Genomic DNA, 15,454 nt, shown 5'->3' on the forward strand with positions numbered 1-15,454 from the left:
GGACGTTATGGGTGTAACAATCTGGAGTGTAACAGCAGCTCTGTGCGTCCCTCTATCCCAAAAACACAATTAGGTCCATAAATATTTGGACTATGATTAACATTTTCTTTAGGTTTAACAGTTTCCCACTTTCAGAAGCTCAAAACTAATTGGAGACTGGCTTGGGAAGCTTGCTTCATTATTCCAAACTAAATTAAGATACCAGAGCTGGAGCTGACTACAAGTATTGACCTTGCATTGTGTCACTGAACATATAATTTTCTGGAAATGAACAAAGAAACAGCTGGATAAAATTAAAGTAGACAAAAACAGGTTTCTAAAAGGGCATGTTAAAGACTAAAGCTCCTTCATCAAAAGCTAGAATTCGGCATGAAAGTGCCTCGAGTCTGTCTTCTATTAATGTTTCCAAGAAAATCCAGAGAAAGATTATTTTCTCTTCAACTCAATAAATTCTTAACAAGACCATACAGCATAAATCGTTAATTTGACTCCTTTTTCTTTTTCTCCTTTAAAGGCTCTTGAGCATAATCATTATTCATCGTAATTACTCATCTCCTTCTTTCCAGCCAATGGGTCTCTCTCAGCTCCCTCTGCTTTTGTTTGATTTGGCCAATGACTGTGCTGTGAAAGCAATCCTCCCCAGTAAACCCATTCATGGTTGACCACTTTGACTCCCTTAACTACAGCAAAGCAAAGCAGAGCAGCCACATCTGGCAAGCGGTTTTCACATCTGGTTTGTGTATCAGCTCTTTGCACGGCTGTCTGATAGCCTGCCTTGCAGGCATAAGATGTGATACAGACACTCCAGGGAAGAATGGCTAGAGGATAGTGTGCAAGTTTGTGTTCAGAGGTCAGATACACAGAGAGAGGAAATGTCATTCTTTGACAAAAACACCAGACAAAGAAACAGCTGTATGCTTTAACTTTCTACTATTTTAATAAGATGCTGCAGGATCTTGTGGCTTCTAGAAAAATAAAGCTAATTTAAAGCAAATTTCAAAAAGCCCTTTAAATCAGTTTCATACTCGCTATAAAATAAACTGAGACTAGAGCAGTGTCATTAAATTTATGTCTTAACTAAGTGGTATGAAGCTAAAATTCAGCATGCAGAAAGAAGAGAAACAAAGATTACTAACAAAGGAAAGAAAATGGCCCTATAAACCAGTGTGAGAATGACTGGCAATAAATAACAGATAATAAGAGCTAGCAGACAAAAAGTCTGATAAGGAAGAGGATGAAGTGATAATGAGATCCAGATGAGGAACATAGCCACTGTGAAAGCTGGATGAGGGAAAGACGTGGGTCTGTGGGAATCATATAATGAGATGCTGCCCTCTTGTGCCAAGCCTGTATTTTGCTCTTCTCTGGTATTTAATTTTGATGGAATAAAGCATCTTGTTTGACAGTTTTCCTCTGACTTCAGCAGAGTCAAAGGAAATGTTTGAATTGATTATCTATTGAAGCGTTGACCCTGTGTGGATTAGAGAACTTCTGACTACAATGTGTATAAATCACAACACATTCATATGCTCTGTATCAGTTTGTCACAGCGACTCTCTCGACAAGGCATGCAGTACCTCACTAGACAAATCCCTGGTGTAACGGACATGTCAAAAGAAAACTGGAGGTGAGAGATTAAATCCGTCATTCTACAATTAGATTTTTAATAAGGGAGGAAACATCCCAGCAAACTCACTTCAAGTTAAAGCTGTGAAATGCTCAGAGTATAAAAAACACAAGAGCTACATCTCACATGCTACAGGCCTCAGTACATTAAATGTTAACGGTTATGAGAGTAGAATTTGAAAAAGACAAGCAAAGCATCTTTGGGAGGTTCGCCAGGAGATCGCCTCTTTTCTAAAAGGAACATGGCAGTATGGTGTGGGTTTGCAAAGGATAAACTGAAATCATGCTTTTATCTGGATAAATCACAAGACTTGGACATAACAGTGCCCTTTGGAGAGATTAGACAGAAGTGGAAATCCTTGATCATAATGGATAGCACCATGTTTGGCAATAAAAAAAATAAATAAATAAATGGCCTGTATTTATATAGTGCTTTACTAGTCCCTAAGGACCCCAAAGTGCTTTACATATCCAGTCATCCACCCATTCACACTCACACACTGGTGATGGCAAGCTACATTGTAGCCACAGCCACCCTGGGGCACACTGACAGAGGCGAGGCTGCCGGACACTGGCGCCAGCGGGCCCTCTGACCACCACCAGTAGGCAACGGGTGAAGTGTCTTGCCCAAGGACACAACGACCGAGACTGTCCAAGCCGGGGCTCGAACCGGCAACCTTCCGATTACAAGGCGAACTCCCAACTCTTGAGCCACGATCGCCACGATAAATAAAAGGGTTGGTGATTTGGGCACTAGGCTGTCACGGAGTCCTCTGTATACCAAAGAGTCCCAGTGTCAAATGTGGGGACATCTCCAAACAGCTAATGTTTGGCTAAATTGGGCAAATGTACAACGGAAGAAGAAAAAAAGAATCAAAGTATTGCAATGGCCCAGTCATCAAAGTCCAGACTTTACCTGTTCCAAGTGCTGTGTTTAAACTTAAGAGAGATGTGTGTAAATAAATGCCTGCAAACCTCAGTGAGCTGAAGCAGCTGTAAACGAGAGTGGGCTTAAATTCCTCAACAACTAAATGACCGACTGAGAAATTCATACATAAGGCAATTATTTTAACTTATTACTGAAAGTGTCTACAACACACAGAATCATTGTGTGTACTTGTATTTTATTTTCACATGAAAGGAGACATTTATGGTCTCAAAAAGACCTGTCAGATGACTTTGATGATGCAAGTTTCACTTGAGCTGGTTATTTATTTATTTATTTCGTTTTTAGTGAAATGTCTTACTAGCTATTGAAGGAATTGATATATTTAGTTTAGGTATTCATGTTCCAGCAATTACCTGATTATACCTACATTTAATTTAGCTCCAGTCTTGAATACCCAAGGATTTTTTATTTATTTATTTATTTTAAAAAGGGAAGACAAAAAGCTGCGCTCACACAAAACTTAAGAGTTGACAAATTAGTTTTTTCTGAAAACAATCATGCTAATGTTTCAGCCTACTGGACTTCAGTAACCGTTCATATTAGCCATCACTTACTGACCATTAATTAGCAGCTATGAACTACATTTTCATCAAACTCGCACGCTCAAAGGTAGATTCTGTTCAAAGAACCAGTTCATGCTAATTATTTGCAAAGCTAATGACATCCCCGGCAGCCTTCACTTCGTACTTGTGTTACATGTTACACTAGCAAACATCAAACTTTTAGCATTGTCCTAAAAAATATTGTGTACACAAACAGCAGTGCTTATTTCAAATATTTTTATTTTATGGCAAAAGATTTCGATAATCATGCAGGAAATGAATTTTATAAAATGTTTAACACCTTATCATCTAATGTTGCTTTTAAACTAATCATGAACTTTGCATACCGTACATTTTGTCCTACAGGAAGCACTAGCACAATATCACAAAGCTCCTCAGGCAGAGATGTGAGAATATTTCACTTCACTGTGGTCGAACTCCTTTCGCATTCAAGTGAAAATGGCCCTACTGAGTTTGCAAAAATACAGAAAAAAAATATTTACACCTGGATAATACAGCAGTGTAAATTAATGGTGGAAAACATGATGGAAGATTATCTACTGTGCAGAGTTTTCTTAGTCTACATGAGACAACAGTTTAATATTCTTAAATATCTTTGGTTGATAAGCAGGTTAGGCATTCAGTAATAATCTTATTACGTTAATGTCATCTTTCTGTTTGATGACGTGGTTCAATTAGTCGGGGCTCCAGTTTTTATTGTCGTTTCATGTTTGCTGATGCTCAGTACTGGCCTGCTTCATGTTCATTAGTGGCAGTTTCCACAAAATTTAAAGGCTTTCTGTCTAAAAGCCGATCACAAAACTTACATTTCTACAGCAAAGTCTGTTCAGGTAGGAGAGGCTTTACTGTAACGACCCTTTAAAGAAGAGGAAATCTGATCTAACAGGCAGGTGAGGTTTTCCTGTATAAGTCGAGGTGATTCACAGTTATTACTAGTCGTTCTCTTGGGTTTACCTGAATTCAAATCTTCAATCTGTGCCTGTCAAAGGCAAAAGGCCAAAATGGCTGCATTTTCTTTCCAGGTTGAAAATACATTTAAAAAAATCAGGCCACCGTAATCAAAGCCACAGATGTTTTTTTTAAGACCAAAGTGGTAAACTTACAAAATACACTCATCTAAGAATACATCTTTGTAGGTTTTTGGCAACAAAAAGCAGGAGTACCACAAATGTACAGCACCATTTTGAAATGTGTTCAAAGAGGCGGGATGTAGAGAGCAGCCCAAAGAGATGAACGCATGAATGCACATTGGAGGAAAACTACCAGACATGGGCAAAACACTGGTCCGACACATGTAAATGTAGCTTTTCAAACAACAACAAACTGTTTTAAGTCAAACGAATGAACAGTGTCGACTAGCAGAACCAATGAGTCTTGGCAGCTCAAATGCCTAAAAGACAAGTTTTTTTTTTTTTTTTTATGTACTCTTAATTTAAAGCTACTGGGAAAAAAAACAAAAACTGCTTTAAAGCAACATTTTTTTTCAGTATCCATGTGACAAAGTGTGTTGTGATATTTTTGAAAGAAAGCTAATATATTGGGACTTTTTAAGCAGAGATGTTTTTCCCTCCTTCCTGCAAGCACTGTGTGCACATCAGTATCAAGGTGGCTCCCGGTATTCCTCTTAGGCCTTTTTCTTACAGACGTGGATGAAGTAGCATGGAGCCTGAGACTGGCCCGGCACGTAAGTCTTGAAATCTCCGTAAACGGCGTGCTCCAGTTTGCCGTTGAAGGCCTCGTTCAGCAGACCTCTGAAGCTGTCCAGGCAGTGAGGGTAGTAGGACAAACGGAATTTACTGGAGGACACAAACAGAGCAAAACACCAGAGTTACTGAAGTTTGGTAGTATTTATGAGATTCAGCTCAGTTTCAACTGTGATACTTAAAAGTATCAAAGTTTAGTTTTAACAATAACACTACTGCAGACCATTTGTCCTTGATTTCAGGAATGCAGCGCAGTTTAACAGCTGTTATTGTGTCTGAGGATGGAGCCCAGCGACCTCGGGTGTAAAATAATTTACACATCATGAATGATGTTTATAAAGCCCGATGAGGGTTAGGATTAATCACTGGTCTACGTGAAAAATTGTGCTCTTTTGTTGCTATGGTGATATATATATATATATATATATATATATATATATATATATATATATATATATATATATATATATATATATATATATATATATATATATATATATATATATATATATATATATATATATATATATATATATATATATATATATATATATATAGTCTAATGTGGCGGCATGACCAGTAACCAAGGTTACCCTAAACTAAGACTAAATGTGGGGGGGAAAAAAAAAAGAAAACATTTTATTTGACCAAAACATAAAAAACATCTTTGATTAAAATTAAAGCCTAAATGACTTAATTTAAAAATAGAGGAAATATCCTTAGTTTTAGTATCTGTTCGTTTGATTAGTTTGCCTGATGAGTTGGTGATGGATGTCTCAAGACTGTAAATAAACTGCTTTCAAAAAGTCATGCACTTTTATTCATGTACTGATTTTCTTATTTCTTGCCTCTGACATAAGCCTTCATACAACAATAATAACACTAAAACTAATAAAAATCTAACTAAAACTAAACATTTTCAAAGAACTGAAAATAAACTGAATTCAGAATAAAGTCAAAATCAAGAGGAAAATTAATTAGAAAATGCAAAACCACAATCCTGCTGATGACGTTTAAACACCATCTAAAGTGAATGTAAGACAACTTTTTTTTTTTTTTTTTTTTTTTAGCATATTAATGAATTAACATTACAGTTTATGGCTGGAAAGCAAAAATATTCAAGGCAATGTAAACCTAAAGATTTGAGATACAGTAAAAGCTGCATTTAATGCATACAAGACATGAAATTGTAGATGCTATAATGACAAATGTATAATGTATTGTCCAGATCTACCAGTTAGAATAGGTCTCCCATAAAAGGATCAAGATATAATGTATGAGGTGTGAGCTCAGTCTCCTATCAGCTCTGCAGCAGCATCAGAGCCCGACTCACCTAACTTCAGGCAGGTTCTGGAGGGTGGCCTGTGGCACTTGGATGGTGTAGTCCAGAGTGATCATATGTGGCTTACTGTTGACCCACAACACTGAGGTGGTGATGTCCTGAGTTAGGTCACTCTGCAACACACACACACACACACACACACACACACACACACACACACACACACACACACACACACACACACACACACACACACACACACACACACACACACACACACACACACACACACACACACACACACACACACTTTATCCTCATTTTCTTCTATGATGTCCAAACACAGCCTGAACAGAAGAGACTGATGAAAGGAAAAAAAGATTTGGTTGGTTCAGTGTTGGAGCACAAGAGCAAACTCAGGGATTACGAAGGCATCAGAAGCTGATTTTTGCCAACTAGCAATTGTTGACGTAGTATTTATATTGAGGCCTTCCAGCTGGATACTTCCTGCTTTGGCTGGATTAAAGAATATGGACGTTGTTTTTAATGCAAACATCTTGAATCAAATATGGCTCCCTACAGTCACGACCTGCTGTTGTGTATTCTCCACATCTCATATCTGAGCTCATTCCAAATGCAAGCCTGGCTGATTGTCTGAATTATGTGAACACAAGGTTAAAAAAAGGGGATGAGACAGAAAAAAAAATAAAAAAAATCATACATGCAATCTATACAGAAGTGTCCACTTAATGTGCACACTAGAGGCTACGTGTACTTTCAGTCATGTTGTTTCCCCGTCTTCCCAAAGGGCTTTTTACTCATTATTCCTGACTTCATCCATTTTTTGCCCCATTTGCCAAAATGATATGAAAACCCAAACACATTTCCTTCTGTTTCTCCTGCACCAGTTTTAGTGAAAATCTCACAATATCCGTCAGGCTCCGTGTGGGGATTTAAGTCTTAAAGCCAGCTGCTGCTAGGGATGGCGTAAATAAACCATTCTTAAACAATACTGTCTGTCCCACTACTACTCGCAAAGCAATAAAAGACCAGATTGTGCAGAGAATTAAGATTAAAAACGGGCTTCTTTGTGCCATCCATACTGAGGGCTGAAGAATGGCTTCAAACTTCAGATTCTCTTTTTGGGCAGAGAGAGAAGTCCAAAACTTATGATCTGTATGACAATAAAATAAGGATGATATTTGAGAAAAAGCCAATAGATAACTGCACGTTGTATGACTAATTCACATTCAGCAAAGTATAAAAGACAGATGTAGCTTCAGGCCCTGAAAAGTGAAGCCAACACAGAAGTGCCTTAAACCTGCACTCATTTGAAGGACCAATGGGGAGCGCCAACTGTGGCTGCAAAATGACTTCCGGTCCTGTAAAAAGTCTGAAAACAAATTTCAGGTCTGACCTCTGTAAATTACTTTCTGATCAATTCTATCAATTCAATTTTAATCACTGAGTTTTATTAAAAATTAAGTGAATTTTGCATATTTCAAAGCACATTTCAAAGCAAAAGGACACCAATGGCAAAAATGCTCGTCTCAAGGCTTCAAAGTGGGAAATTCACAGGTGACGTCCAGGAGCTACGTCCATCTTTTACACCGTTGAAGGATGTAATCAGCCATTTCCAGGTCCAAATGCTCCATAATTTCCAAGAATAAACAAGCAGTTAGACACCACAAGAGCTCAGCCAGTGTAGGAAGAGCTAAATCAATATTTGGAGATTTAACAATCTGATATTCAGATGCATGAACAGATTCTCTAATATTTATTACATGTAGTCATTTATCTTATCCCCAAGTCTTCTTAGATCAGCTGATAGCTGTGCTGCCCAAGCTGCTGTTGCCAAAAGGGAAGTTGCAGAGTGTCCTCTGGTGGACAAATTATGCAATATCAACACTCGTAAGATGGCTGGAGGGTGTCTCTCCAATTTTTTCTTTACCTTTTAAATTTTAATTTAAGGGCTGTATAGGCTCCAGCGAATGGATGACAGGATGGATTTAACGGCTGATAGATCACCAAAAGGCTAATATTGGCCAACTGATAAAGTGGTCAGGCTCTAGACACCACTGAGTAAGAAATAGATCCAGTTCTTTGAACTTGAATAAACTAAACAGTGTATCTGTTCTCAGAGGTTCAATCAAACATACCGTCATCCTTGAAAAGAGAATAAATGACTAAAACAAACAGCAGCAGACAGAACGTCTGTGATCAGCGCAGCCACAACACAAGGTTAATCATTCATATGTTGCTGTGTGCTTTGGGTTCGTACCAAAAAATAACAATCCTAAGCTTCTCTTAGCAGTCTCTAGAGCGAAATCCCAGAAGTGATTTACCAAAGGATTAAAAGCAGAGGGGCACCGGGTCCAATTTTCTTGGCTGAGTCCATTTTTTTTTTTTTCTAAATTTTACCCGTCGAAACAGATTTTTGCTGATTCTGATTTTCTCTCCACGAACTATAGGAGCATATACAAGCAAATTAAAATAATATTCAATTTAAAATAATATTTTGAAATTAAATTTAAATATCTGAAACTGTTCAATTGCCATAAGCCTGCAGTACTTTGGAAAGGGTTAAGAAAAACAGACTAAAATGTACACCGACTGTTAACTGATGCATTTCACCTTTCCAAACTAAGCAGGTGTCGTGAGCCTGAAGGCTGTAGTTTCCACCATGAGTTCTTAAAAGCTGTATTTACACTGTTATGCAATTATGTTGTAAAAAGAATAATCACTGCAGTAAATCCAATATTGGTATATGTTTGGTACCTTGTAGTAGATGTTCTTGCCTTGTGGAGCACGCCCGGTCTCCAGGATGTAGTCGTAATTGCGGTGGTCAATGATGAGGACCCCACCTGGTCTGACCATACTGGCGATGTTTCGAAGGGCCAGCTTTTGGTCACTCTGGTCCCCTAACAGCAACAACAGCACGACTGAGTGCATGAATAAGGGATCAAATTGGCAGCTAAACACATGGTAACAAACTGGAAGGCAAAGGCGTGTGCATCGATTCAAGGAGATGTTTGATTTGAGTTATGGATGCAGGAGTAATCACATGGCAATTTAATGAGTCACATCATCATTCTGACAAGGCAAAAATTATTTGGACACTTTTTTTCCCCCTTCCACAAATATATTTCTAATATCTCTGACAATCTCTGGGACGAAGGTTGTGGGATAAATCCTTTGAGACAGATCCTGTATGGGCTTGCCATGCCTCTACACCCTGCTACAGTGAGGTGAAAGAGCACTCCAGGGCACTGCAACATCATCGCTGGGTGTGTTCAGAGGTGCACCCAGACAGGTCATACCTTTAAACTCTAATGCCTACGTTTGCCAAGTCCAGGCATAATGAGATGTTTTGACAGGCCCAGAGGAAAAGCCCTTAAGCTCACCTATAAAATTAACAACACTTTTATTATTTGTGTACCTTTAAAGTCTGGTAAGTGGGCAAATGAGTTGCCGAGGCAGATGACAGCATCAAAACCATCTCCTGGTTTCTGAATGTCTTCTGATAAAGTCAGCCAGTTGGCCTCTTCAATCACTGAAGACAAGAAGGAAAAGAGCAGAACATGAGGTCACCTGAGGAAATGTAGATATCACCACAAACATGTGCACTTTGCAACAGTTTAAGACAAATGAAACAACTCTGAGTGCTGCCCACACACAGGGCTTTATTGGGAGCAACCCAGGCATGACGGCCAATGCAAAACAAACACCACACAGTCTTTGTTTTATTACTATAAGGAGGTCCGTGACTAAATGTCATACTGATTGCTTAGCTTTTCAACTTTAAGCTTACCCTGCCATCACTTGTACTGATGTTGCTCTGTTGATTAAGTTAACTTTATGCTAGGATGCACATTCTCTGACGAATGCTTCATTTGTGTCACTTCTTCTTAAGGTTATTTTCCATTGATTCATATGAGAGATCAATTTACTAGTTAACAATTCCCTGGCAACTCGCCTTGGCCCTTGTCTTATGCTTTAACTACCAGTTGGCTCATTGGCTTCAATATCCTTTAGCTGCTTCCCTGGAGAGGATCTCATCCCATGACTGGAGCTGCTCCAGCTCAACTTGTACTGCAGCTTGACTCTGTAGTCCTTGTTCTGCTCTTATGTTCCACTTGGGGATCAGAACCTGCAGCTTGTGCTGCTCTGCTGAGGTCACAGAGAAGAACAAGGGCTGCCGTCTCCAGCTGTAGTCCAAGATGGTGGACTTTTGAGCTAATCGTGAGGACGAGAGGCTCACAAAGAGACTGTCACAAAATGCTTGGCGAATATGATTTGATTACTGGCACAAATAGAATCTAAATCTGTGGAACTCACTGATTCAATAAATATATTTTAATTTTCATACCCCACTGGTCAAAAGCTGGTTCTTTTCTCCTGTCCCATCTCGCCTTCAGTGCATACTTGAGCATTTTGTCGCTGGCATCCACACTCACTAAATTAAACCCCTCCTCCACCAACATAATGGAGTCAATCCTAGAAAACAAAATCCATGAATACATTAAAAACAACAACTGACCTGTGAGGATCATGCAGTAGGTGTGTTTTGATTTTGAAGTAATCCCTGCTGTCATCTTCCCCTAAAAAACCAGTTTGATCAAGTCTGAGTGCGAGTGTGTGTTTGCTGTGACTGCACTACATGTGGTTTAGTAGTAGGTTGATAAGCTTATCGTCTCACTACAGACAGGAATACTAACCTTGTCACAGGTAAGGAGAGATGATTTGTATAGTAGCCAGAAGCTACTCCTATTTTGAAAACCTGACAGGAAAACGTGATTGTGGGCCAAACCACAGCCTGAATAGATGCTACTGACTGACTTCCAAAAATGTTTTCTCGGCAATTTATGAGTTAATAATAAACAATACTGACGTGTTTCAGTGCAACAGGGGGGAGGGATTCAATGGACAATAATGCAGAAATCATTAACATCTACTGGGTAACTACAAGATAATATAACAACAAAACAAATAAAGCTTACGTAAAAAGAACAGCCAGTTTTCAGATTTGGATTAAACAGTCTTAGGCTAAAAGCAAATTCATATCTTTTAGATTTCATCTTGGCAACAAGTCTCAAAGGACTCTGATGGTCCTTCATTTGGTTCAACTGTGTTCAGTCTGGTGACTGTGAAGGCCTCAGCTTAACAGATCCAGTATAATCCTTGAGGTATAAGTCAGGGATTCATGGTTCCCCTTTAATTTGTCTGTATGCCTATCCATTCTGCAGTTATACATAAGATTTCCTGCTAGAACCTATGGAATCCTAAATTAAAAAACTCTCACAGGTTCAGCTGAAAGTGATTCACAGCCTGAAGCTTCTTCTCAGAATTAGAAAGCATCACAAACACACTGCCAAAAATAGCTATTTGTAACCGTGATCCACGAGGAATATGTTTACTTCGAGGCTGCTGCACTATGGAGGGGCACCACTACTAGGGTATCGGGTCAGAATCAATGTGCTGGGGTGCTCCAAACCGCAGGAAAACAACCATGCGGCCTGATATATGGAGCTGAGTTATTATGGAAATGACTGCAGTTCTTACATGAACATTATAAGCTCTGTAATGTTGATTAGCAGCTGAAATGAGTGCTAAGTGATGAGCAAAGAAAAAAGAAGATACATTTATAATAAACATCAAATAATAAAATTGTTATAGTGCATCTCCAGTGAAAATTCTCCATGAGAAAAACAACAGCTGAGGTGACATTTATGGTCTGCTTGTCTGTGCTTAGGCAATGGCCTTGCTGCTGTGTGAAAGCACAGTCAATGTATCAAGGGAGATAAAAAAGACTGCAGGAAACCAGAAAAAACTCCTTTCGACTACCCAGCACTAGTTCATCACCCACTGACCTACTAAATGCAAGTTTAGGGTTCGCTTGTGTTTAGTTTGCTTTAGAAACAGGAAATTTAAATGGACAACACTTGCTTCTACAAGCTTGTGTCTCAGACATATTACGCCTCTCTAATTGAATCACATTTAACCAGCATGTGTAAACCTGCTGTGTCCAGACCAGTGCAGGAGGCAGGACGTGGCTCAGGATCAGGTGCAACTCTGCACTTTCATTCATTATTCTGTGGCTTAATCCGGATTTTGTCCCGAGTTAAAAAGGGTCAGTGAGTTGAAATTCCACAAACGTCAAACTCACTTGAACAGCTATAAAGATGGGTACAAGTACAAAAAGGCCTATGTGAGCTGAAATCACATTATTTTTTTACCTACAGATCTATCAAGAACAGCAAAGAAGCAAACACCATCATCACTATCAGCTACGCCTACACAACTGTTCTGAAGCTGCACAATCACTGTGAATCACACAAGAGTCACACCTTTTCACAAATCTGAAAAGCAATAATGCAGTCTGAATCAGCACGTTTTATGACGTCATCAGCAGCTGTTCACCTGCTGTATCATTGTGAGTTCAGGTTTTTGTTTGGCATATGCAATTTAAATCAGTTTAACCATTGACAAAAGCGTGCTCGAGATACTTGGATAAAGCCGTATTTAAGATTTTGTTATGGAAATTTCAGAACTTAAAGTTTTTGCTTATATTTTTTTTTTTATTTGATCATATTTATAAATCCATACTAAGTTGAACGATTTGTAAGTGGATTTTGATGAAGCAGAGCTGAAGCCCCTGTCAGACGTGTCACTATGAAACTGCTAAATTGACCTGACATTACCCTGTTCCGCAGGCTACATCCAGCACACTCCGCACCCCGTGCTGCTTCAGCAGGGACACCACCCAGCTCCTGTACTCCTGCGTCCTGCTCTTCGTGTCTCCGATGTACAGCTGCCACACTTTCGCTGCTTTGCCATCGGCGTATTGATCAGGAAGACCTACGGCTGCCACACCGAGGGACCGGGTCCTAAACACGCTATCGACCGACATACTGCCGCTGCTTCTCCCTGCCCGGACCTCTACCTCTACCTTAGTGTCGAGCGGACAAACAACTTTGGACAATTTTAACTGAGTGAGGAAACGCGCTACCTCTCTGACAGGTATGCTAGCCGAGATGTTATTATTTATATGAACAACCTAAGAGAGAAACTTTAAGCCAATGACACGCCGTCGAGGACTGCCGCCTACTTTCTGATTGGATAACCTCAAGGGACCCGCCCCTTTTCAGTTTAGCATTGGAATACGTCACTCGAGTGAAGCTTTGCTAGGTTGCTCATTTTTCCCTTTGAACTTACCTTCCAGGATAAGTGTCACACTGTATTCCATCAAAGTTAAATACACGTGCATATTCAAGTTAAAATTAAGTTATGTTTGACGTTGGAGGAGAAGTATTTAAGTATAATGTTAAAATAAAGTAGAGCTCACGAAGCCCATTACCTGTAAGGTTTTACTCGGGGAATAAATCCCACCAATGGCGGCACAGAGGACTCGCCCCCTTTAACATTTCTTCATCTATCGTTTGATCATGCTGTTTGGACGAATTGCTTGCGAAACATGAATGGCAGGAGTTTTTTGCAAAGTAAAAATCATAATAATTTCATTTTTTTAAACAATGAAATACACAATGCTGCAGTAGTTAAGTGCACAGGGTGTAATATAGGTGAACAATGTGATTTAAAAACAAAACAAAAAAAACCCCATGGAATGAAATCATCTCAGGACTCTCCCAGACAGATTATTAGGCACTTTTCGTGCCCTCCCAAACAAAGTGAACTCCTCCTGTTGTGATTGGCGGATTTGGTTCTCTAGGACCCATATTTGCTGGTAGAGGTGAGGTCATGTCAGCTACAACCGGTGCGAGCTAGGTTAGGTTTGCAACTTCCAGTTTTTTCAGAACTGCACTACTACTTTATGGGTTGTTCACGCACACATACACACTTACTACTTTCAAAAATCCAGATCTGACTTCGAACACAGGCATAGTTGTGTAATTCAGCCTAAGCAGGGGTTGGCAAGAACACACAGCACTGCCTAGAGGAAGTCACACATTAGTGCACCTTTGCACTAGTCTGCCAAAAAGACATTCCTTCCTGTGGTTGTTTTGATGATGGTCGTGGAGTAGAAAATGTGACTCACTGCAAAGGACAAAGGACATGATCCACATCATTTTTATCCTCACTGACACGTCATGACATTTGCATGTGGGCATTGTCATGGTTGATCATAAAGTAAATCCCTACGAGCAACCTTGTAGCATTTTGTATCATCTTTGCTTCTAAAAGAATAAATGGACCTAAATCATGTCCAGAAATTGTGCCCCAGACTCTAACAGATGACTAGAGAGAGAGAGAGAGAGAGAGACTCTAATACAGTTTGTTGAATGTATGCATTAAATTAATCATCGTATCCCTTCTGAAGTATTGCGTCAATGCTGTTGATACAAAATGAAACAGGAAGTGAGTGATTAGTCAGATGGCGGAACAGATAAAAGGCTGAAGAAAATCGTTACATTTCAACTTGTTGTTTTCAGTAGGACCATGATGGACACCACTTCCAGCGCAGAGCCAAACTTTGCTGGAAATCGCCTCCTATCAATCAAATCAAATTTAAGATTGACACAGTCACTGCCAATTTGTCGGCTGCACATCATGTGAATCTTTTATTCCACCACATCCCAAAGGTGCTCTGTTTGACTGAGATCTGGTGAATGTGGATGCCGTTTGAGTACAGCGAACACAAGTCATGTTCAAGAAACTAGTGAGATAATTTGAAGTTTTTGGTATGTGGTGTTATCCTACTGGAAGGAGCCATCAGAAGTGAGGTACACTGTGCTCATAAAGAGATGGACATGGTCAACAGTATTCAGGCAAATGTGCAAACAAATGTTGAATCAGAAACTGAGAGTCCGGAGACCGGCTGACGGATTGTTGAAGCGACCTGGAAATTCCCCTTAGAGCTCTGACATCAACAAAGGATTTTTATCCAGTAAACTGCCGCTCGCTGGATATTTTCATTTTTTTCACATATACAGGGAGTGCAGAATTATTAGGCAAGTTGTATTTTTGAGGAATAATTTTATTATTGAACAACAACCATGTTCTCAATGAACCCAAAAAACTCATTAATATCAAAGCTGAATGTTTTTGGAAGTAGTTTTTAGTTTTAGTTATTTTAGGGGGATATCTGTGTGTGCAGGTGACTATTACTGTGCATAATTATTAGGCAACTTAACAAAAAACAAATATATACCCATTTCAATTATTTATTTTTACCAGTGAAACCAATATAACATCTCCACATTCACAAATATACATTTCTGACATTCAAAAACAAAACAAAAACAAATCAGCGACCAATATAGCCACCTTTCTTTGCAAGGACACTCAAAAGCCTGCCATCCATGGATTCTGT

The 15,454-nt window shown here is 39.3% G+C and overlaps 1 protein-coding gene across 1 annotated transcript; it reads right to left on the reverse strand.

The window, feature by feature from the left end:
• Positions 1 to 3,340: 3,340 nt before the first annotated feature.
• Positions 3,341 to 13,182, reverse strand: gnmt (glycine N-methyltransferase). The gene is made up of 6 exons (XM_080871035.1): positions 12,825 to 13,182; positions 10,493 to 10,620; positions 9,563 to 9,676; positions 8,902 to 9,044; positions 6,175 to 6,296; positions 3,341 to 4,934 (listed from the first exon to the last, which is right to left on the reverse strand). The coding sequence occupies exons 1-6, from the start codon at positions 13,031 to 13,033 to the stop codon at positions 4,763 to 4,765; spliced, it is 888 nt and encodes a 295-aa protein (XP_080727161.1). The 5' UTR covers positions 13,034 to 13,182; the 3' UTR covers positions 3,341 to 4,762.
• Positions 13,183 to 15,454: the final 2,272 nt, after the last annotated feature.

This window comes from Rhamphochromis sp. 'chilingali' (assembly GCF_963969265.1).
Source record: "Rhamphochromis sp. 'chilingali' genome assembly, chromosome: 21".
NCBI classification, from domain to species: domain Eukaryota; kingdom Metazoa; phylum Chordata; class Actinopteri; order Cichliformes; family Cichlidae; genus Rhamphochromis; species Rhamphochromis sp. 'chilingali'.

Bases quoted from the DNA above. Each gene is read 5' to 3' on its own strand.
- gnmt (XM_080871035.1), bottom strand. From the start codon at position 13,033: ATGTCGGTCGATAGCGTGTTTAGGACCCGGTCCCTCGGTGTGGCAGCC. The intron at 6,297-8,901 runs GTACCAAACATA...TGTGTGTTGCAG, and splicing joins GCAAGAACATCTACTACAAG to AGTGACCTAACTCAGGACAT. The intron at 4,935-6,174 runs GTGAGTCGGGCT...TGTGTCCTCCAG, and splicing joins CAGAACCTGCCTGAAGTTAG to TAAATTCCGTTTGTCCTACT.